This window comes from Anolis sagrei, chromosome Y (assembly GCF_037176765.1).
Source record: "Anolis sagrei isolate rAnoSag1 chromosome Y, rAnoSag1.mat, whole genome shotgun sequence".
Classification (NCBI taxonomy): domain Eukaryota; kingdom Metazoa; phylum Chordata; class Lepidosauria; order Squamata; family Dactyloidae; genus Anolis; species Anolis sagrei.
In genome coordinates this window covers 16,480,140-16,503,211 of record NC_090035.1, presented here as the reverse complement: position 1 = coordinate 16,503,211, position 23,072 = coordinate 16,480,140, and the positions used below count along the sequence as shown (strand labels likewise).

The window sequence follows — 23,072 nt, the reverse complement described above, 5'->3', positions numbered from 1 at the left end:
CTCACAAATAGCTTGAACTTCTCTTATCTTAGTCCAATCCATGGTATCTCCTTCGTCTCCTTCACTCATTGACCCATCATCCCCAGAGAATCCCTCAAATGACTCCTCATCTGTAGGTGCTGTAAATATGTCCCAGATCCTCTTTCTCTGCTGCTCATCATCAGATTCCTGTCCCGTTTTCCCCTTCTGACACCCATACTACTGTTTGCAATGTTACTCACAGGCTCCACTACAACAAAAATAATCTCATCAGCTATATTGTCATTCTGGTCACATTCCCTTAAAGTGCTCCTTGCATCTATTGTCCAAAAGCCTGGTCCCAGAACCATGCCTTTACTTTCTTTCAAAAAGGTAGGAGGGAGGTGGCCGATTTTAGTTGGGAGTATGTTCCATAGGCGGGGGGCTACCGCCGAGAAGGCCCTGTCTCTCATCCCCACCATTTCTGCTGTTGACCTGGAGCGAGAGCAGGACCTCCCCGGATGATCTTAGGTTTCGAGGTGGGGCATGTTCAGACAAGTAAGCTGGGCCAGAACAGTATAGAGCTTTATAGGTCAGAACCAGCACTTTGAATTGGGCTCGGAGGTGGACCGGCAGCCAGTGGAGCTGGCACAACAGGGGGGTGGTATGCTTCCTGTATGTCACCCCAGTTAGTAGTCTGGCTGGCTGCTGACTGTTGGACTAGCTGAAGTTTCCGAACCGTCTTCAAAGGCAGCCCACGTAGAGCGTGTTGCAGTAATCTATTCGGGATGTAACTAGAGTGTGGCCAAGTCACTATAAACCAAGAGAGCACCCACCTGCAAGTTCAGTGATCACTTTTTCTCTGCTGAGGTGGCTGTTGTTTTGAGCCTTATAAACAATCTGAAAAGTGCCTTTCTGGGGAGTCCACTTTAGTTCAAATGTTATTGATTAACCAGTACAAAATTCTAGGTTGTAAATGGGACTACAACAAAATATCAGAGCATGGAGACCTCATATTCCTTGCCACAGATATTTATTTATTTTATTTATTTATTGGGAGGTAAGAGTTACAGCCATAGGGTTAAAGCCTTCTGCCACTACGTATAACGACTTCATCACACGCAATAAAATAAGCATTCCTACACTTTTAAGAAACGGCTACTGACAGAGCCCATCACATGCCGCACACTTGTTCCATGGATTCCAGGTATTTCACCATTTCTAAAGTGTGGGTGTTTTTTTTAACCTATACTTCCTAAGTCAATTGGGAATCGAATTCTTCTTCAATTCTCTGTGAAGAGACAAGGAAAAAGGCCCCATTTAACATGTGATGGGAATTCCCCCGATCCCGCTTGTAAACATAATGATGACATCATAATGGAGGGAAGAACCGAGATGGCCAGCATTGATTCTTTTCTTCTGCCATTACCATCTTTGGGACCAAAGAGGAAGGAACAGTAATTTTTATCTCTTCTTAAACATTTAATAATAAATAGAATTATGTTTTGAATTGAGAACTATGAAATCAGATAGATAAAAAATGTCCGAATCAATGCTGTCAGGAAATAGTCTCATATCTTCAAATGTGGTGGTCATTTAAAATTATTTTAAAAAATTGGGAAAGGTTATGTAAAGAAATAAGAGCAATAATAAAAAAAATAGAGATAGAGAGCACATCAAAATCAGTCAGGCTTAGTACAGCAGGTTAAACTGCTGTGCTGCAGAAAAATCCTGTTGATTGAAAGGTCAGCAGTTTAATCTTGAGTCGGGGTGAGCACCCACTGCTAGCCCCAGCTCACCTGTCTACCTAGCAGGTTGAAAGCAGAAATGCAAGTAGATAAATAGATACCACTTTTAGCGGGGAAATAATAAAGATGCCCTTAAGGACACTGATCGGAGGAAAGCTCCTCGGCATGGAAGATGGAGCAACAGCACCCTCCTGTGGCTGGAGTTGAGCACAGCCTCCAAGATGCCGGAAATAAGATGGGGGAAACTGCCCTTACCTCTCTGTTTGTGTTGTCTGTCCTTGTTAATTGTATAATAAGCACTGAATGTTTTCCTTACGTGTGTCTGTAAACTGCTTTGAGTCCCCTTGGGGGTGAGAAGGGTGGGATATAAATACTGTAAATAAATAAATAAGTAAATTACTTATGCATGACAATATAATTACTTCACAAGAGGAGAAGGAATTGGTCTCAGTAAAATTGATAGCAAAATTTTGGAGGAAAGAGAAAATTTAGTTAGAAGAATGGTACATAGAAATTTGGAATATAGCAATGAATGGCAAATTGATTTGCAATATAAAAATTTAAAAGGGAAAATTGAAACAAACAGATTTTTGAAAAATATGAGGAAAATTTATTGAGTATATCTTTAATGAGGGAAAGGGTTATAAGCCAGCAACAAAAGCAATTAAATTTTGCACTTGTGAAACAAGATTTTGTGTGTGTGTCAGGAGTGACTTGAGAAACTGCAAGTCACTTCTGGTGTGAGAGAACTGATCATCTGCAACTACGTTGCCCAGTGGATGCGCGGATGTTTTGATGTTTGCCATCCTTGTGGGAGGCTTCTCTCATGTCCCCGCATGGGGAGTTGGAGCTGTCAGAGGGAGCTCATCCGCACTAATGGCTCTCTTCATTTGTCATAACTAGAATTCAAGTCTACAGAAAAAAGCAGCACAGACACCAAGGCCCCTATATCCACAAGAGAGATAGTCCCCCACACCTATGCATGTGGATACTTGAAACCATGGATAATAATGAACCCTATATTTTGACTATACATGAGTCAAAAGCATAACATAGGATAGCACCGGATGGGTCCACAAACACTATTGGGGTGGTAAAGTTGTTTAGGAGTGTGGGTAAAATGAACCATGGATACTGAGTCCTTGCATCAGGGGGCTCTACAGTAATGGATGGGGCCACTTCAGAGTTGTCATCACATGCAACGTCTGCAGTTCCCTATTCTCTGAGGAGCCCCCAGTAGCGCAATGGGTTAAACCCTTGTGCTGGCAGGACTGAAGACCAACAGGTCGCAGGTTCGAATCCAGAGAGAGCCTCTGTTTAAAAGCCTCCAAAGAAGGAGCCTCCACCACATTCCTGGGCACAGAGTTCCACTGCTGAACAGTTTTCACTGTCAGGAAGTTCTTCCTAATGTTCAGGAGGAATGAATCTCCTTTCTTGAACAATGGTTTCAAACTACCGAAAAGGAGATTCCATCTGAACATTAGGAAGAAATTCCTGACTGTCGGAGCTGTTCAGCAGTGGAATTCTCTGCCCCAGAGTGTGGCAAAGGCTCCTTCTCTGGAGGCTTTTAAGCTGAGACTGGATGGCCATCTGTCGGGGGTGCTTTGAATGTGATTTTCCTGCTTCTTGGCAGGGGGTTGGACTGGATGGCCCATGAGGTCTCTTCCAACTCTATGATTCTATGATTCTAGAGCACGGATGAGCTCCCTCTGTCAAGTCCAGCTCTCCATGCAGGCACATGAGAGAAGCCTCCCACAAGGATGGTAAAACATGAAAACATCTGGGTGTCCCCTGGGCAATGTCCTTGCAGACAGCCAAGTCTCTCACACCAGAAACGACTTGCAGTTTCTCAAGTCACTCCTGACATGAAAAAAAATTGTAAAGCTAGAGGATCTTGAGTTTCTACTTATGAAAACACAATAGGTGTGGATAAAATACCTAATTTCATTGGAGTATTATTTATCGGTTCTCAATCAGCATCAGCTCTACTCATTAATTCATGATATCTGGATTTGTTTGTTGTTTAACAGAATTTGGGATTATCCTTCTACTCTTACTACATGGGAAGGGATTTGTGTTGGCTGAAATGAAGTTTCTATCTAGACTCTCAGTCTTAAAACCCACCTTTGCCCCCAAATGGCCTTATCAAATCAGAAACCAAGCCTGCAGTGGATCACCATCTCTGGACTTCTCAGACTCTGAAGATGTGCCTGAGTATTTCAATTTTGCCAAAGATGTACTGGATAAATGGGCCCAAAAAGAGAAGGTATGGCATTGTCAATATTCTTTGAGCATCATGTTGTCATACTAGATAAATAAAAAAGAGTACCTTCACAATAAACTTGAGCAAATCTCACCCACTTTGAAGTATGTAGTAGACAAAAGATATAGGAACATTGGAAACTTCCTTATACCGGGGCACACATTGTTATATCTAGTCTGATGTCTAGCCTCAGTTGATGTTGATGAATGGTATGCCAACACATAGTTGACTTCCATTGATTCTATGGGTCTACTTGACTTGTAGATAGCAATAGGATCCAAGCCTTTATTTTTACCTGCTACATTACTAATGAAATAGGGATCCATCAAACTGCTGCTACATGCCAAAATTGTTAGTCACAGATAGCTGCATTATTCATAACTTGTTTTTACCTTTTCCCAGTTCTATTAATGGAAATAAGCCTGGGAAGTGGACAGACCTAGGACCAATGCTGTGAATGTTTGATGCCAAGGGAAAACATTTTATAGGCAGTTTTAGGGGGGAAATTATTCATATTTATTTTTATTATCTAGCTAAAATACCATAGTAAAATGTTGTGGAACCACTGTTCAGATTCTAGGCTGTTCTTATTGTACTGGATTTTCAAACATTATGTCTATCGCCCTGAAACCATCTTTGGAATAAAGATGTGGTTTAGAAACTTTTAATGGGCTGCAGTGGCACAGTGGGTTAAACCACTAAGCTGCTGAACTTGCTGACTGGAAAGTCAGCAGTTTGAATCTGCGGACTAGAGTGAGCTCCATTGTTAGCCCCAGCTTCTGCCAAACTAGCAGTTTGAAAACATGCAAATCTGAGTAGATCAATAGGTATCACTTCAGTCATGTGGCGCTCCATACAGTCATGCCAGCCACATGACCTTGGAGGTGGCTACGGAGAATGCCAGCTCTTCGGCTTAAAAATTGAGATGAGCACCCACCCCCCAGAGTCAGACTCAACTAGACTTAATGTCAAGGGGAAACCTTTACCTGTAGTTTAAAAACTTTCTAAACACACAAATATGTTGTTCTGACAGGATGGGAGAAGGCCTTCCAACCCGGCTCTCTGGTGGGTGAATGACAAGGATGAGGAGGTGCGCTGGAGCTTTGAGGAGCTGGGCTTCCACTCCAGGAAAGTGGCCAATGTGCTCTCAGAAGTATGCGGCCTGGACAAAGGGGATGGGCTCCTACTGATTCTCCCAAGGGTCCCAGAATGGTGGATGATCTCAGTGGGCTGCATGCGGACGGGTCAGTACAACCCAACTGATGCTAAGGAACCATAATAATCGCAGAGAGGCTGCAGCAGTTTGCTTTTCCCTAAGTGGGTTAAGTTCCTCAAGTGCAAACTTCTTTTGCACTCTGAAATCAGTTTGCAGCAAAAGAAGTTAACTGAGGACCAAGGTGGAATTAGAAGCAAATTGACTATGCATTAAAACCAATAAAAGCAATGAAAGAAAACAGTATATTACCTAGAGACAATAAACGTTTCTACACACTTAACTCCTTCCCATTCTGTTGCTTCTTCTTTCTTGACTAGACATATTCTTCTCTCCTTCCCATCCTCTTTGCTTGGTCTTTTCCTTCCTAGGCGTTGTCTCTATTCCAGCAACAATCCAGCTGACACCTAAAGACATCCTATACAGGCTCCAAGCTTCAAAGGCGAAATGCATCATCACAAACGATGCCTTGGCTCCATCAGTAGACTCTATTGCATCTGAATGCGACTCACTGAAGAGCCGGGTCTTGGTCTCCAAAGGCAGTAGAAGAGAAGGATGGCTGGACTTCCATGACCTTGTGGCGTGAGTATCCCCTTTCATAGAATCATAGAATCAAAGAGTTGGAAGAGACCTCATGGGCCATCCAGTCCAACCCCCTGCCAAGAAATAGGAATATTGCATTCAAATCACCCCTGACAAATGGTCATCCAGCCTCTGTTTAAAAGCCTCCGAAGAAAGAGCTTCACCACACTCTGGGGAAGAGAGTTCCACTACTGAACAGCTCCTACAGTCAGGAATTTCTTCTTAATGTTCAGATGGAATCTCCTTTCTTGTGGTTTGAAGCATTGTTTCGCGTCCTAGCAGGCCCGTAGCCAGGATTTTGTTTCGGGGGGGGGGGGGGGCTAAAAAAATTTCGGGGGGGGTTTCAGGGGGGGACTGAGTTTCGGGGGGGGGCTGGGTTTGAGTGAAAGAGGGTCTAGCCTAGCAAACCTTTTGTATTACTACCCCAATACCCCCATGCATATGGGATATATTGATTATGGTGATCAGATCATGATATGAATAAACATAACAGTTCAAATAATGCACCAGTAAGGCCTTTTCGCGAACCACCATCAGAATTTCGGGGGGGGGGGGGCTGAAGCCCCCCAAGCCCCCCCCCCCCCCCTGGCTACATGCCTGCGTCCTAGTCTCCAGGGAAGCAGAAAACAAGCTTGCTCCCTCCTCCCTGTGGCTTCCTCTCACATATTTAAACATGGCTATCATATCTCCTCTTAGCCTTCCTCTGGACACATTCCAGCTTGTAAATATCTCCCTTGAATTGTGTTGCCCAGAATTGGACACAATATTCCAGGTGTGGTCTAACCAAAGCAGAATAGAGGGGTAGCATTACTTCCTTAGATCTAGACACTATGCTCCTATTGATGCAGGCCAAAATCCCATTGGCTTTTTTTGCCCCCACCACATCACATTGTTGGCTCATGTTTAACTTGTTGTCCACGAGGACTCCAAGATCTTTTTCACACGTACTGCTCTCGAGCCAGGCATTGTCCCCCATTCTGTATCTTTGCATTTCATTTTTTCTGCCAAAGTGGAGTATCTTACATTTGTCACTCTTAAACTTCATTTTGTGAGTTTTGGCCCATCTCTCTAATCTGTCAAGATCGTTTTGAATCCTGCTCCTGTCCTCTGGAGTATTGGCTATCCCTCCCAATTTGGTGTCGTCTGCAAACTTGATGATCATGCTTTCTAGCCCTTCATCTAAGTCAGTAATAAAGATGTTGAACAGGACCGGGCCCAGGAAGGATCCTTGCGGAACTCCGCTCGTCACTTCTTTCCTGCTTCATAAGGCAAACGATCATCTCAAGATGGATGGCGGCAAGAGATGAGATTGGGTTTTCACAGTCAGAACAGTTATCCCTCCACAGTTGTAGTTTTGACATTTGCATATTTGATTATTCACAATACTTGATTAAAACATTCTCTTTAAGAATCTCTAGGTCCTCCAGTGTCACACTATGGTCAATTTCTTCCATTCATGCTGGAGGACCTAGGGATTTCTAGAGAAAGTGCAATTCTGTGGTCTGTTTCCATCAGAAATCAACTATAGAATCATGGTAGAACACCTCAAATTTCTTAAAGAGGTGTTTTCTTTTCTTTTTATAATACCAAATTTATATTACCCGTATATACTCAAGTATAAACCGACCTGAATATAAGCCGAGGCACCTAATTTTACAACAAAAAACTGGAAAAACTTATTGACTCAAGTATAAGCCGAGGGTGGGAAATGCAGGAGTTACTGATAAATTTCAAAATAAAAATAGGTAGCAACAAAATTACATTAATTGAGGCATCAGTAGGTTAAATGTTTTTGAATATTTACATAAAAGTGTAATTTAAGATAAGAATGTCCAGCTCTGATTAAATCATTATTCTAATCTTCAGTGTAAATGTGCTTATGTATCCTTTCAATAATAATAAAGATAGTAAAATAATAATAATAATAATAATAATAATAATAATGAAATCCAGCATATATTCCTCGTTTGCTGTGTCATACTGTGTTTTTGTGTCAGGATAATAATAATAATAATAATAATAATAATAATAATAATAATAGAGTAAAATAATGGAAATATAATAACAGTGTTAACAGAGTAAAATTATAAATGCAGTAACAATAAAAATAAAGTAAAAATAAAGTAAAAACACAGAGAAGCCATTGAAATCCACAAACATGTGGACAATTTCAACAGAAAGGAAGAAACCATGAAAATGAACAAAATCTGGCTACCAGTATTAAAAAATTCTAAAATTAAAACAGCAGAGAGAAAAACAGGCAGGGACATCTAAGCACCTTTCATTAAGAGTTTGCTCCAGGCACAGTCAGCCCATTGTATGCTAATCAAGGTGGTCAGTTGAAAAGATTCACACCTAGCCCAACTTACAAAAGCCTTTTGTCTCACCCTGGTCAGTCCACAGATATATAAACCCCCTTTTTTCCCAGCTCCAGCAGACCTCTGAGGAAGCCTGCCATAGATGCAGGCGAAACGTCAGGAGAAATGCCTCTAGAACATGGCCATATAGCCCGAAAAAACCCACAAGAACAAAGTAAAAATAATAAATGTAATAATAATAAGGAATAAATAAATAATAATACTAATAATAAATGGAGTAAAATAATAAATGTAATAAAATAATAATAAAGTAAATTAATTTAAATATTATTATAATAATAATTAATATATTAAAATAATTCATGTAATAAAATGATACTAATAACAAAGTGAAATAATAAATAACCTTGACTTGAGTATAAGCCGAGGGGAACTTTTTCAGCCTAAAAAGGGGGCTGAAAAACTAGGCTTATACTCGAGTATATACAGTACATTTTTATTCATTTTGTTACAAAGAACCATCTCTACAATTCATTTTTTTTGCTATTAGTAGCGTTGCAGCTGTTAACAACATTGTTATCAAACACTTTTCATTTTCATTCCATTCATCTATATTATAGATACTTAACAGTATCGTTGCCAGATTTATATTAATTTTTTCTTCATAATACTTTCTATCTCTACTATAATTTTTCTCCAAAACCTCTGTACATATTTGCATTGCCACCACACGTGAATATATGTTCCCCTTTCTTGGCAATCCCTCCAACATTTGTTTTGTCGAAGGCTTTCATGGCTGGAATCACTGGGTTGTTATAGGTTTTTTCGGACTATATGGCCATGTTCTAGAGGCATTCTCTCCTGACGTTTTGCCTGCATCTATGGCAAGCATCCTCAGAGTTGAGAGGTCTGTTGGAAACTAGGAAAATTGGGTTTATATATCTCCCAGGGTGGGAGAAAGTGTTGAAGTGGTTTGAAAAATTGTAATGTAGATTTTAAAGTATGTATGTATGTTTTAAAAATGCAATGCTGTGTGCCAAGAGTATTCCTGTGTGGAAAGAGTTAACTGAACCATAAAGGGAATCGGCATTCCTAGAGAGGTCATAAATCTTAGTGCAGAGAGCAATGGACAAAGTGTAGTGCGTTGTATGTCATACGTCACTCTGGAATCCAGGAGGTGTGGACTAATGCTGATAGCAGCGTGGTCTGTGTGTTTTTGCGATGTAACTGTCAGATGGAGTGGAAGCAGTTTTACGATATGCTCAACTTCTTATGTAAATAGTGGTACAATAAAGTAGTTGATAGCCTAAAGGAGACTGTGATCGATATGTTTCCTTGCCTTGCTATGCGGTGATGCCACAAGAACTCTTGCCTGCTTGAGGCAAGTGTGAATGCTGCAATTGTTCGTCTTGATTAGCATTGAATGGCCTTGCAGCTTCAAAGCCTGGCTGATTCCTGCCTGGTGGAATCCTTTGTTGGGAGATGTTAGCTGGCCCTGATTGTTTCCTGTCTAGAATTCCTCCAACATTTTTCTGAACAACTTTTGTCCATATTGTGTATCTTTATCAGGGTCAGGTTCCATTTCCAATAAAGAGGTGTTTTCTCAGGTAAAAATAATTAGGAATTTCTGTCTCTAGAGCAGTGGTTCCTAACCTTTTTTTGACCAGAGATCACTTCACCAGGGACCACTTTGACCACTCTCCAACAATTTCGAATCAATTTTTGGTCATCTTTAAATTTGGTTTGGTTATTTGGGGTGCTGATTCAGAAAATTGCATTGGATAGACCATATCAGCTCTATTTCCTGATGCCGTAGCTCGTCCCTAATTTGCCTTCTCTCTGTTTTAAAGAGCTGCATCTGATAGTCATCAGCCTGTTAATACCAAGAGTCAAGACCCAGTGAGCTTCTTTTTTACGAGCGGCACAACGGGCTTTCCCAAAATGGTGAAACAGTCCTGCAGTAATATGGGGATTGGAATGAGACACATTGGAAGGTATGTTTGTCTCATTTTTAAATCTTTGGGGCAAATAAACATAACCATCCCAGGTCTCAGAGGGACCACTGCTTCCTTGCTTTCATCCCTTCTTTTTCTTTCTCCCCCCTCATATCTTTCCCCTCTTTCCTTTCTCTTCCTTCCTCCTGGAGTGACCTTCCTTGGAGCCTTTCAAGCAGAGACTGGGTGGGTGCTCATTTTTGATTATATGTTTCTGGGGATGGTCTAGACTGGTGTTTCTCAACCGGGGGGGGGGGGGGGGTCAGGACCCCTGAGAGGGTCATGAGGGGGTGTCAGAAGGGTCGCCAAACACCATCAGAAAACACAGTATTTTCTGTTGGTCATGGGGGTTCTATGTGAGAAGTTTGGCCCAATTCTATTGTTTTTGGGGGTTCAGAATGCTCTTTGATTGTAGGTGAACTATAAACCCAGCAACTACATCTCCCAAATGTCAAGCCTGTTTTCCCACCAGTGGTCACATTTGGGCATATTGAATATTCCTGCCAAGTTTGGTGCAGATCCATCATTGTTTGAGTCCAGAGTGCTCTCTGGATGTAGATGGACTACAACTCCCAAACCCACCAAACCCTTCCAGTATTTTCTGTTGGTCATGAGAGTTCTGTGTGCCATGTATGGGTCAATTCCATTGTTGGTGGCATTCAGAATGCTTTCTGATTATAGGTGAACTATAAATCCCAGCAACTACAACACCCAAATGACAAAATCAATATCACCCTCCCAAACTCACCAGTATTAAAATTTGGACATATGGGATATTTGTGCCAAATTTGTTCCAGTGAATGAAAATACATCCTGCATATTGGATATTTACATTACAATTCATAACAGTAGCAAAATTACAGTTATAAAGTAGCAACAAAAATAATATTATGGTTGTGGATCACCACAACATGAGGAACTGTATTAAGGGGTCGCGGCATTAGGAATCCTCACAACCATTGACTTGTGGGGTCCCGCAGGGATCAGTACTGTCCCCCATGTTGTTTAACATTTACATGAAGCCACTGGGAGAGATCATTCGGAGTTTTGGGGTCAGATGTCATCTGTAGGTGGATGATGTTCCGCTCTATCACACCTTTCCACCTGATGCTAGGGAGGCTGTGCAAGTCCTGAACCAGTGCTTGGCCACTGTGTCGTCCTGGATGAGGACGAACAAATTGAAACTGAATCCAGACAAGACAGAGGTCCTCCTGGTCAGTCGAAAGGCTAAACAGGGCATAGGGTTACAGCCTGTACTTGATGGGGTAACATTCCCCCTGAAGACGCAGGTTCACGCTTGGGAGTTATCCTAGATTCATCGCTGAGCCTGGAACCCCAGGTCTTGGCGGTAGCCAGGAGAGCTTTTGCACAATTAAAACTTGTGTGCCAGCTGCGCCTGCACCTTGGCAAGTCTGACTTGGCCACGGTGGTCCACGCTCTTGTTACATCCCGATTAGACTACTGCAATGCGCACTATGTGGGGCTGCCCGGAAGCTTCAATTAGTCCAATGGTTAGCAGCCAGGTTGCTCACTGGAGCGGCACACAGGGAGCATACAACTCCTCTGTTTCAGCAGCTCCACTGGCTGCTGATCTGCTGCCGAGCACAATTCGAAGTGCTAGTTTTAACCTTTAAAGCCCTAAACAGTTCTGGCCCAGACTACATGTTCGAACGTATCTCCTACTATAAATAATTATGAAGTTTAAGATCATCTGGAGAGGCCCTGTTCTTGATCCCACCACCGTTGCAAACGCGATTGGTGGAGACAAGAGACAGGGCCTTCTCAACAGTGGCTCCCCGTCTGTGGAATTCCCTCCCCAAAGACATCAGACTGGCACCTCCCTCCTGTCCTTTAGACGGAAACTCAAGACTTGGCTGTGGGACCTTGCATTGGACCATTGAACAGCAGCTTGTATGAAGAAGACATAAGCAATTTCGATGTGACAATGAATTTAATTGGCGTGTTTTAACAACTGTTTATTTAATGGATTGTTGTAGGTTTTTTTGGGCTATATGGCCATGGTCTAGAGGCATGTTTATTTAATGTTTTGTTTTAATGAATTTGTTGATTATTCTTATCATTATGATGGCACCAAATGGTGTTTGCTGTGAGGCCACCCTGAGTCCCCCCTCGGGGGTTGAGAAGGGCAGGGTACAAGTATATGAAACAAACAAACAAATAAATAAATAAATAAATAATTTTGAGAAACATTGGTCTAGATGCCCCTTGGGATCTTTCCAAATCTATGATTCTATAAAACAGGGGTCCCCAAACTTCTTAAACAGAGGGCTGACTCGCGGTCCCTTAGACTGGGCTATGGTTTCTTGTTGTTGGGTGCCTTCAAGTCATTCAGACTTAGGGTGAACCTAAGGCAGGCATGGGCAAACTTTGGCCCTCCAGGTGTTTTGGACTTCAACTCCCACCATTCCCTCAGGGGGAAAGGAAGGGGCCTGAGGCTGTTAGGAATGGTGGGAGTTGAAGTCCAAAACACCTGGAGGTTTCATGCCTGCCCTAAGGCAACCCAGAACCAACTCGATGATAAATATCAATAACAAACTACACCTGTGTTTTCTACCTTTTTAAACAGGACCTGGATGAATCTGAATCCTTCAAGAATGACATGGGCTTTGTCCGATACAGGCTGGATCAAGTTTCAGTTTGGCGGTTTGTATGCTTCCTGGAATCAAGGGGCTTGCGTGTTTGCACACGGCAAAAAACAGTTTGACTCACTGGAGGTTCTAAATGTAAGAACTATATTCTTTTATTGGCAGTTATTATTTCTTTAACCTGTGCCCTGTCTTTTTCCTGACAAGGGACCCAAGGCAGCTTACAACATGATGAAAACAGGGGCAAAGGTTAAAACAAGATATAGGCAGTCCCCGAGTTACAAATGACCCATAGTTTCAAATGGGGGGTATGACAACAGGAAGTGTGTGAAACCTATTCCTTGGAAAGGAAATTCACTTCTGGAAGAGTTCTTATCTTGGGGGATAATATTTAAAAAAAAAAAGGCAGACAGTGGAAGGCAATGTAATGGAAGCACTGGAAATCTACTCAGAAATGTCTAGGAGGGAAAATGTTCCAAGCCATAGTTTACAAATCACATGCAAAGCCTGCGACACTCGATTAACTAAGTGACAGTTAAGTGTGTGTTCTCTCTTACTTCCTTAGTGCCTCTCCAAGTATCCAGTGACAACCTTCTGTGGCACACCAACACTTTTCCGCATGTTGTTGCAGCATGATGTTAGGAGGTATGGTCACTTGAACAGTAGCAATAATAACCCATTTCTTTCAGTTTGCTAAATCCAAGAAGAAATGCTAAACTTGGAAATCTCCAATTGGTCCTATGGGGGAAATAATCCTGAAAGGGCTGTGCCATCTGAACACATATAGATCTGATTTCATTGTTGAAACTTCCCAAATGTTCATGGGTTGTGCTGAAGTTGTGCTGCATCAGCCAAACATCAGGGCAGAATTTAGAAAAGTTACTTCTCAGGGCTCCCTGGTGGCTCAGCAGGTTAAACCACTGAGCTGCTGAACTTGCTGACTGAAAGGTTGGTGGTTTAAATCCAGGGAGGGGGAGAGTTCCCACTGTTAGCTCCCCAGCTTCTGCCAACCTAGCAGTTTGAAAATATGCAAATCTGAGTAGATCAATAGGTACTGCTTCTGCAGGAAGGTATGATCTATGAGGTGTCTACAGACAACACCAGGTCTTCAGCTTAGAAATGGAGATGAGCACCACTTCTCAGAGTCAGACATGGCTAGAATTAATGTCGGGAAAACATTTACCTTTACCTTACCTCTCAGGGCCTTCCAGTGGCACAATAGGTTAAACTCTTGTGCCAACAGGACTGCTAACTGAAAGATCAGCAGTTCGAATCCAGGGAGCGGGGTGAGCTCCCATCTGTCAGCTCCAACTTTTCATGAAAGAAGCCTCCCACAGAATAATCATCATCATCATCATCATCATCATCATCATCATCATCTTTATTTATACCCTGCTACCATCTCCCCGAAGGGGACTCGGGGCGGCTAACATGAGGCCAAGCCCAAAAATACAAAACAGCAAAATAAAATACAAAAACAACAGAAAATTACATCACAACAAAATACATAAAGTAACAGGGTAAAATAAACAGTGCAACATAACATAATAATATTCGAATACAAAGGGCCGGCCAAATGCATAAGATAAAATGGTAAAACATCCATGCATCCCCTGGGTAACGTCCTTGCAGATGGCCAATTCTCTCAAACCAGAAGCCAGACCAGCTTCTCAAGTTGTTCCTGACACACAAAAAACCTCTTACTTCTCAGATTAAAGTTTCCAGAGTTTGCCAATCATTTTCAGAGTTGTAGTCTCCAAGGATCATTTCTCCAATCTCTGGTTCTCCAAGCTCTGGGTTAGGTCTTTGCTAATTTTGGAAATAGGAACAGGGACTCTGCCTTGCAAAATGCATACACTCTTTTCAGGAAGATTAATAACTTTTTATGCATTTGTCTAGATATAAGTTCAAGAGCCTGATGACTTGCTTGAGCGGCGGGGAACCCCTGCCCCCCGAAGTGATGGCCCAATGGAAAGCTCAGACAGGAATGGAGATCCACGAAGGCTACGCCCAGACAGAGAGTGTATGTTTGTGCTCAGTCATCGATCTTGTCTCATCTTCTTATATTGCTTTTATATTTTCATTAGTTATGCACATAGAAGTTTGAGTTGGTCATTTTAAGAGGCAATCTGTCAATAAGTCAACAATATGCCACACAAACCCAATTAATTCATGTGAAATTGGATTGGGCAAAGTGCAGCCTTGAAACCGAAATGCAACCCCTTAAAAGGTTAATAATATGATCTTATGGAGGTTGCAAGGGGATCACACACTCTTTAACATTTAAAAACATGTTTTTTTTCTAGGTTGCATTTTTACAGGGAGAGCATTTTATGGGGAGGACAGCAACTATGAGTATTTTGGGATGGTTTAGGGTTGAATGCATGATGAAGAACCATCAATATTACAAAAGATCTGCTCCTAGTGAAGACTGGAATTCCAATTCGTTTGTCACCTGTGAGGTTGTATCCATAGAGAACATCTTGATGAAATCCAAATAGTTATGAGTTTGGATTCCTGTGGGTTTTCTGGGCTGTGTGGCCATGTTCCAGAAGCATTATCTCCAGACATAATGACTTTGACTGTCAGCCCTTAATAGACTATGTGCAGTAGTGTAAATTACTTCCTTTTGTCTATCTGAACATCTGAAACCCGGTTGTGTTTGTGTTCGTTTCAATGAATGCCCCTCTCTGTGATGTTTTGACAGACCTTGTTGTGTGCCACCACAATTGATATGAAAGTTAAACCTGGATTCGTAGGAAAGGCCCACCCACCCTATGATGTGCAGGTAGGTGCGCTTGGAGCAGAGATTGGGCAGTCTTCTTGGATCTGGGGCTAGTTTTCCTCCTAGACTTGCTGAGAGCCACAGATACATGACAGCAGGGCAAAAACACGCAGTCAATCAAACCAAGAAGTGGCCAGAAATCACTTCAAAGCCCCATTTTGACAGTGACCCAGCCTTGCTTTGATACAGAGAAACTTACTTACTTACTTTACTTAGGCGATCCCTTGTCATCTGAGTGTGATGGCCTTCCAAGTGTAGTGTCTTGGTGGTGGATACGTAGGTGACTGTGGAGCCCTGTTCTTGACCTGTAGGTTCTTCCACAGCGAGGGCATTGGTTTCCAAGTGTAAGGCAGGCCAGGCCAGGGCCGGCTTTACGTGCCTTCCTCTTGGCATGTTTCTCCCTTTCGCCCTCCATTTGTGCCTCTTCAAATTCCACAGCACTGCTGGTCACAGCTGACCTCCAGTTAGTGCACTCAAGGGCCATGGCTTCCCAGTTCTCAGTGTCTATAACACAATTTTTAAGGTTAGCTTTAAGCCCATCTTTAAATCTCTTTTCCTCTCCACCAACATTCAGTTTTCCATTCTTGAGTTGAGAGTATAGTAACTGCTTTGGAAGATAGTGATCAGGCATTCGGACAACGTGGCCAGTCCAGAGGAGTTGATGACAGAGAAGCATCGTTTTTCTTCTTCCAGCATACTGATGTTTGTCCACCTGTCTTCCCAAGAGATTTGCAGGATGTTTCAGAGGCAACATTGATGGGATTGTTCCAGGAGTTGAGTGTGAAATCTGTAGACAGTTCATGTTTTACAGGCTTATAACAGGGTTGGGAGGACAACAGATTTATAAACAAGCACCTTTGTCTCCCTACAGAGACCAAGAAATATAAAGAGAAACCATCATCCTTGGAACATGCTTTTATCTTCATTTAATGCGAGGAGGCATATGAAGTTTCAGTGGGATTTGACATAACACCCTCCAACATTTTATCAATGTGTAACATGTGGTCAAACAACATCAGAAGGTGTTCAAGGTGGCAAACATTATTAATGAAAAATGTAGCAGTTTGAAGACTGCAGCAGTTTACTTTTGCCTGATTCTGCAAGGAAGGGCAAGATCTATCCTTTTTTCTGTAAGCTCTGAACAAGATGCTCAGCCATGGGATCAACCATGAGGCAGGAGCCCCATGAACCACCTCCTTATTGATCTCATAGCTGGTCATCATTCCAACCTCAGAGCAAGTGACTTTGCAAGCTGAACTTGACCGGGAAGGTGCTTGGCAGGGAAGACAGTTGTCCCAAGGAGAAAGATGCAGTTTATTTTGGCTTTTCAATAGTGATCTACCCACCATTGGTCACATTCATGGCGGGGCTCAGCTGAGGAGCAGTTGGGAGCCCCAAGGAGAAAGAGAAATGGAACAGAATGGAAATATGTGACCATCAGTACAATGTCAGTGTAATGTATTATGAGTGGAGTTGGATGGGAGGTGGGATCTGGGAAAGAATACTCTGAACTGAACCCGATTTATTTTGTTGGTATACACAACAGTTCCCAGCATTCCTCACCTAGCTTTGCTTGATGGGATTTGCAGTTAACACCATCTAGTAGACAGCACAAATTCCACCCATGCTTTTGAGTGTGATTTAATTTCAGAAAATCATCATTCGCCCTTTCCTTTAGAAGGCAAGCCTTTGCTAAAGAGACAAAAAGTTTGAATTTGGTTTTCCTTCTCCTAGATAATAGACGAACACAGCAACATCTTGCCTCCAGGAAAAGAAGGAGACATTGGCATTAGAATCAAACCCAAAAGGCCTTTGGGTCTCTTCCTTGGTTATGAGGTTAGGAGTAACACATTCAGTTCGAGTATGATGTGAAATGCTTTCTCTGGGCTGTTACACCTGGGAGGGATGGGCTAGTCACACATGCAAGACATTGTGAGGACTCAAGCGAGGAGCATGCTTGACTGGACTGGCTTGAGCGGAGACTGTTTCGCTGTTTTTAGGATGATCCCCAGAAAACTGCCTCCACTGAACGCGGAGACTTCTACGTTACTGGGGACAGAGGGGTAATGGCTGAAGATGGCTACATCCACTTTGTTGCAAGAGCTGATGATGTTATCTTATCTGCTGGGTACGCTCCTTTTCTTGCCGCTTTGAATGACTTTTAATCAGCCAAGTAATGCAACCTGGGCTTGCAGAGTCAAAGAACCTGGGCTTTGCATTCAGCAGGGAGAGTGATGATAGTCAAAATCTTAACCAACTTAACATCTTCATAAGTTAATAAGTGTGCAGGAATTCTCCAAGTGCACATTGCAGTGCACTTTGTGCAACTGTAGCCGATGGACCGATGGATGCGCCCTGGCGCTGGCAATTGCTAGAGCGCACCTCTGCGCACCCAAACTCAAGCTGGGAAGTGCTGGGGTGTAACATGAGTGCCAAGGTTCATCAGATGTGATGCTCATGCTTGATGTGCATCTTCACAATTCACTAGCCAAGTTCTGTTGCATTTCAGCTATGTAGCCATGGATTCATCAAATTACAAAACACACATCATGATCTCATCCATAATCCACTACCTGCTTCAGGGTTCCTTATATCCCCCTGAGTTTGGTTGCAATCCTGACAATACCTGAAAGGAGAAAACTTCCTCTAGTAGCATGATATATTAGACATGCGCGTGATATTCATTTCTACCATTTCGTTTGTGTCTTCCATTTCGTTGGAAGCATGAAATGGGAAGCTCCCTCCCCACACAAAAATCTGCTCAACACGAAAGCCTGCTTTCATGCGCATCCAAACTTGCCTCCTTGCCTTGGAAAGAGTGTGTGTGTGTGGCAGGGCATGCAAGCAGGCAGGTCCGGAGCTCAGCTGCAGGCACACTCTGGGCCTGCCTGCACGCCCCACGACACACGCATTCTTGGAGACTGTGGTGGGGCATGTGTGGCGGGGTGTGCAGGTAGACAAGCCCAGAGTTCAGCTGCAGGTGTGTTCTAGGCCTGCCTGCACGCCCCGCCACACACACACACTCTTGGAGACTGTGGCGGGTCCTGTGTGGCAAGATGTGCAGGTAGGCAGGCCCGGGGCTCAGCTGCAGGTGCATTCCAGTCCTGCCTGCATGCTCCACCACATACGCACTCTCAGAAAATGTGGCTGCAGACGTGCATGGTGGGGCATGCAGGCAAGCTGACCTGGAGTGCACCTGCAGCTGAGTGCCTCTTACTCTTAGAGTAGGTGCCAGGTAAGAACACATAGCGGAAAGGGAAGCTAGTGGGTGGGAAGCACCCCCCCCCAAATAATGGTTGTATTTTCAGCCCCCAAAATGAAAAAACCAAAAACAACCCAATTTTGGGAGGCTTCCCAAAAAATGGACTGGAGCCCCCAACAAAAGCCGGGACACGAAACAGAACAAAGTTTCCCCCGGATGCACATGTCTATATTAGTGAGCAATTCCTGTTGTCATAGAAAGTATTTAGAGAATAGCTTGGTCTTAAATGGAAATTAAGAACCAATAGCTTTAGACAGTATCTGTACCTGGCAGAGAGAAGTAACACACAAGACTAGTCTGTTCCTAAGGATGCCTTGAACTTCTGGCATTGAGGAAAGTGGAGGAAGAAGTTCCCATGTTGGATGAGATATGAATCCACTCCTGCTTTTAATCTGAATCCTAAAAGGGGGTTATCCAAAAGGGGGTTTAGACTGATTCCATGTTAAAGTTCAGACTAAAACTGGGAGTGAAATTATTATGCCTCTGACACAAAAGCACCCAACTGTAAGGACTGAACCACTGCTGTTTCCCTGGCCCGTCATTGCTATGGATTAATTTATCCACCAGCCTGACAGGTCAAGAAGAGTTAAAGAAAGCTATTGAATTTTTTAAATAATGTAAATAATAAATAGAGGAAATGCATCACCCTAACCAAATTCAATTTTTAAAAAGTACAAGCAGGAACATGCTACACCTATATCCACAAAGCATCTACATATTGTGCAATTATAATAAATGTTCAATGTATTGTCAAAGGCTTTCATGGCCGGAATCACTGGAACATGGCTGGAACAGGGCCATACGGCCTGAAAAATCAATGGCATGCAGCGCTGTCTGAATTCAGCAGCCTCTTATGGGCCTGATAGCTCCAAGGTACATACTCAGGTCAACCAGTTTCAAGCTTTCTGTGGAAGCGACATTTCTGTAAAGACTTTGAAGAGTGATGCATTCAGAGCCCTGTTCCTGGGCATACAAAAACTATTTGGTCGTTAGGTTTTATTGATTAGCCCATCGGTTATATTAATTTTATTTTCTCCTGCATCTCAGATCTTAACATCTCAAATTCTTTCCATCCTGAATATCAAGAGAGCGCTTAACTTTTGTGAATCTGATTATCAAGGAACTGAAATGAAGTTCTCCTTCCTGAGTAGGTATCGCATTGGGCCATTTGAAGTGGAAAATGCTTTGATGGGGCACCCAGCCGTGGCGGAAGCAGCCGTGGTCAGCAGCCCAGATCTCATCAGAGGAGAGGTAAAACATTTAGGACACACGCTGGAATAGCTTCAAATAGGAGCCTTCCCATGTCTCAAGACCTTCAAAAGAGGTCCCTCACAGCCGCATTTAGTGGGAATACAAGGCAGTGCCTTCTTGGGGTCCATTTACACTGTAGAATTCAAGCAGTTTGGCACTAGGCATGGTTGACCCCCCCAAAAATGGTTCAAAACTCATTTTGCTGGTAATTCAATTCTAAAGTCAATTCTAATTTTCACAACAACAAAAAATTCAAAACTTTTCGAAACTTCCAAGACTGCCGAATCCTTTCATTAATAGTTTGAAAGTGTTATTTCCTGTTTCATTGGGTGGTCTTTACTTTGAAAGTAGTTGTTTTACTCCAGAAACAGGGGAAAGCAAGCGGAGGAAATTCCTTCCTTCTCTGGTTTAAAACTGGCTTGAGCTGAGGTCAGGAAATTCCTTCCTTCTCTGGTTTAAAACTGGCCTCTCTGGCTTGAGCCAAGGCCAGGAACCAGAAGTGGGGAAAAGCAAGCGGAGGAATTTCCTTCCTTTTCTGGTTTAAAACTGGCTTCTATGGCTTGAGCCGAGGCCAGGAAATTCCTTTCTTCTGTGGTTTAAAACTGGCTTCTCTGGCTTGAGTAGAGGCCAGGGATCAGAAGCAGGGAAAAGCCGAATCATTTCCGACTCACTTCCTGAGTCATAACAAAAATGGCGGAAAATGCTTCAGAAGGGCAAAGGGACTTCCGGTTTTTTAAAAAGCTTCGTTATCACTTCAAAAGATAATTTTAACAAAATTATTATGAGCAACAAGTTATCTGAGGGACTCTATCCGTGCTTATTTGTCACCACTATAACTGACATGGCTCGATGCTATGAAATCACTGAAGCTGAAGTCTGGAGAGGCACCAACACTCTTTGTCAGAGAAAGCTAAATACCTCGTTAAACTACAGCTCTCGAGTCCATAGCATTAAGTCATGGCAATTAAAGTGATATCAAATTGAAATAAGCTTCACCACGTTCCACAGGTTATGCTGTTCAGTTTATTTGGTATGGCTTACTCTGAGGAAAGCGTGCACATAACCTACTGCTATAGACCTATTCCATATGTATCTGGAAATTAAAACTGCATCTGATGTACAACTCCCAGCATCGCCCAGAAACTAGGCTCATTGGCCATGGTTGTAGCATTGTTCTGGTTGTAGCATTATCTGGTTGTAGCATTATTCTGATTGCAAGAACATGTGATACTTCTTTTGAATAAACATGAGCGGCCTATAAATCTTATTCATTCCACTCCACTCATCTTGCTTTCTTTGGGTTTCGTTACAGGTGGTGAAAGCCTTCATCGTTCTGGCTCCTGCCTACGAGTCGCATGATAAAGACAAATTAATTATTGAACTCCAAAATCATGTCAAGGGAACAACCGCTCCATACAAGTATCCCAGAAAGGCAAGTACAATACTACTCAGAATAGCTATGCATCGGGTTAAGGGTGACTTTAACATCTAGAACACTTCAGTGGTTATCTAGAATGGCATGTTGTTAGGATTCCTGCTTTCCTGTAGGACTTAACAGAAAAATGTCTCAATTTACCTTGAAGTGTGTAATTCAGAAAATATTTGGTAAGGGGCCAGATGTGGGTGAAGAAGGTAAAACTGTCACCACTTGTGAAGATGTTGGTCCTGCTTAGCCAAGCTAAAGGGATTCAAAAGAGATGTGGAAAGAGACATAGGGCAGGACCATATATGTGGTTCTATATCAGTGGTTCCCAACCTATGGATCACCAGTGGTCCACAAGAACTAAAATATGGTCTGCGGCGTCACCATTACAACACCCTTGCAAACGCGATCAACTGGTCATGCAAAATCCTCTGAAAGTGCCGAAGCTTATTAAATATAATTTTCTGTGGGCAAGCAGATGGCGACTACTGGGTGGCATATGTTCTGTATCAGAAACTAGAGCTGATGCGGTCTATCCAATGCAATTTTCTGATTCAACATCCCAAATAACCAAACCGAATCTAAAGTTGACCACAAACTGATTCATAACCCTTTTGGTATTAGTATTGAGAGTGGTTCCTGGTCAAAAAAAGGTTGGCAACCACTGTTGTAGATCATAGGTCATCAACCTGTGATCAAGCCCAGGGTATTGCATCTTTGCAATGAATTAATACGAATATTCAATAAATGTTGTCGTACTTATTCTCTCTCCTCCCCCCCCCCCCCCCCCCCGCCCAACTGTTTGCATTTCAGATAGAGTTTGTTCTAAACCTGCCCAAGACCATTTCTGGAAAAATCCAAAGAAAAAAATTGAGAAATAAAGAATGGGAGAAGTCCCACTGATACTCACAAGCAAATATGGGAGAATTTGTTTTTTGACCCAACGATCTCAAAAGGGTAGACGGCAATAATGAATTGATTGTTGCTGAGAATGTTGGTGTGGTTATTGGATTCTAGTGGCACTGACATACTTTTGGAACATTAATTCACTCAACTATCACTGACATTCATAAATTGGATGCAGTAGATGTTCAGTGAATTGGTATCCATGGGGATTGGTAGATGCTGGATAAATGTAGTTTCTGGTTGCCCTTAACTGTTTGCTAAACAGTCCCATACATTGCAACCTAAACAGTCCCATACATTGCAACCTAAACAGTCCCATACATTGCAACCTAAACAGTCCCATACATTGCAACCTTTACTGATAAGAAAGTTGTTCCAGCTCTGATCATTTTTATTATCATTTTCTATAGTTTTTCAGACTCTACAGTACGTTTTGAGGTACACTGATGAGAACCCAATTGTAATTCCACAGTACTTATCTATAGCAGCGGAGACATATGAAATTATGTCTTCTCTTTAAGTACATTACATTCACCAGTAGAACCAGATTAGCATGTTGGGTGTTTTTTAAAACTACTACCCACTAAGCCTTTCACCGACATCAGAAAAGGTTTCTGATTAGGAGATGTCTTTGTAACCCATTAACATAGCACATTTTTGGGTTTTTTGTTTTTTTGTAAAGTTATTTGACCCTTATTAACTGCAGAGGAGTGAGGGGGAATGCAACAACTCATTTACCAGCTATTAACCCTTCCCCCCACAT

At 42.5% G+C, this 23,072-nt stretch overlaps 1 protein-coding gene across 1 annotated transcript; it reads left to right on the top strand.

Annotated features, from left to right (window-relative positions):
- The first annotated feature begins 479 nt into the window (after positions 1 to 479).
- Positions 480 to 22,401, top strand: LOC132781995 (acyl-coenzyme A synthetase ACSM3, mitochondrial-like). The gene is made up of 14 exons (XM_067461754.1): positions 480 to 516; positions 3,737 to 3,972; positions 5,003 to 5,213; positions 5,554 to 5,764; positions 9,933 to 10,076; positions 12,664 to 12,820; positions 13,248 to 13,327; positions 14,582 to 14,705; positions 15,390 to 15,470; positions 17,202 to 17,303; positions 17,468 to 17,595; positions 19,881 to 19,980; positions 21,293 to 21,412; positions 22,217 to 22,401. The coding sequence occupies exons 1-14, from the start codon at positions 480 to 482 to the stop codon at positions 22,304 to 22,306; spliced, it is 1,821 nt and encodes a 606-aa protein (XP_067317855.1). The 3' UTR covers positions 22,307 to 22,401.
- Positions 22,402 to 23,072: the final 671 nt, after the last annotated feature.

Coding starts and splice junctions, on each gene's coding strand:
- LOC132781995 (XM_067461754.1), top strand. CDS start 480: ATGATCTTAGGTTTCGAGGTGGGGCATGTTCAGACAA. Junction 10,077..12,663: donor GGAATGAGACACATTGGAAG/GTATGTTTGTCT, acceptor CTTTTTAAACAG/GACCTGGATGAATCTGAATC. Junction 21,413..22,216: donor CATACAAGTATCCCAGAAAG/GCAAGTACAATA, acceptor TTTGCATTTCAG/ATAGAGTTTGTTCTAAACCT.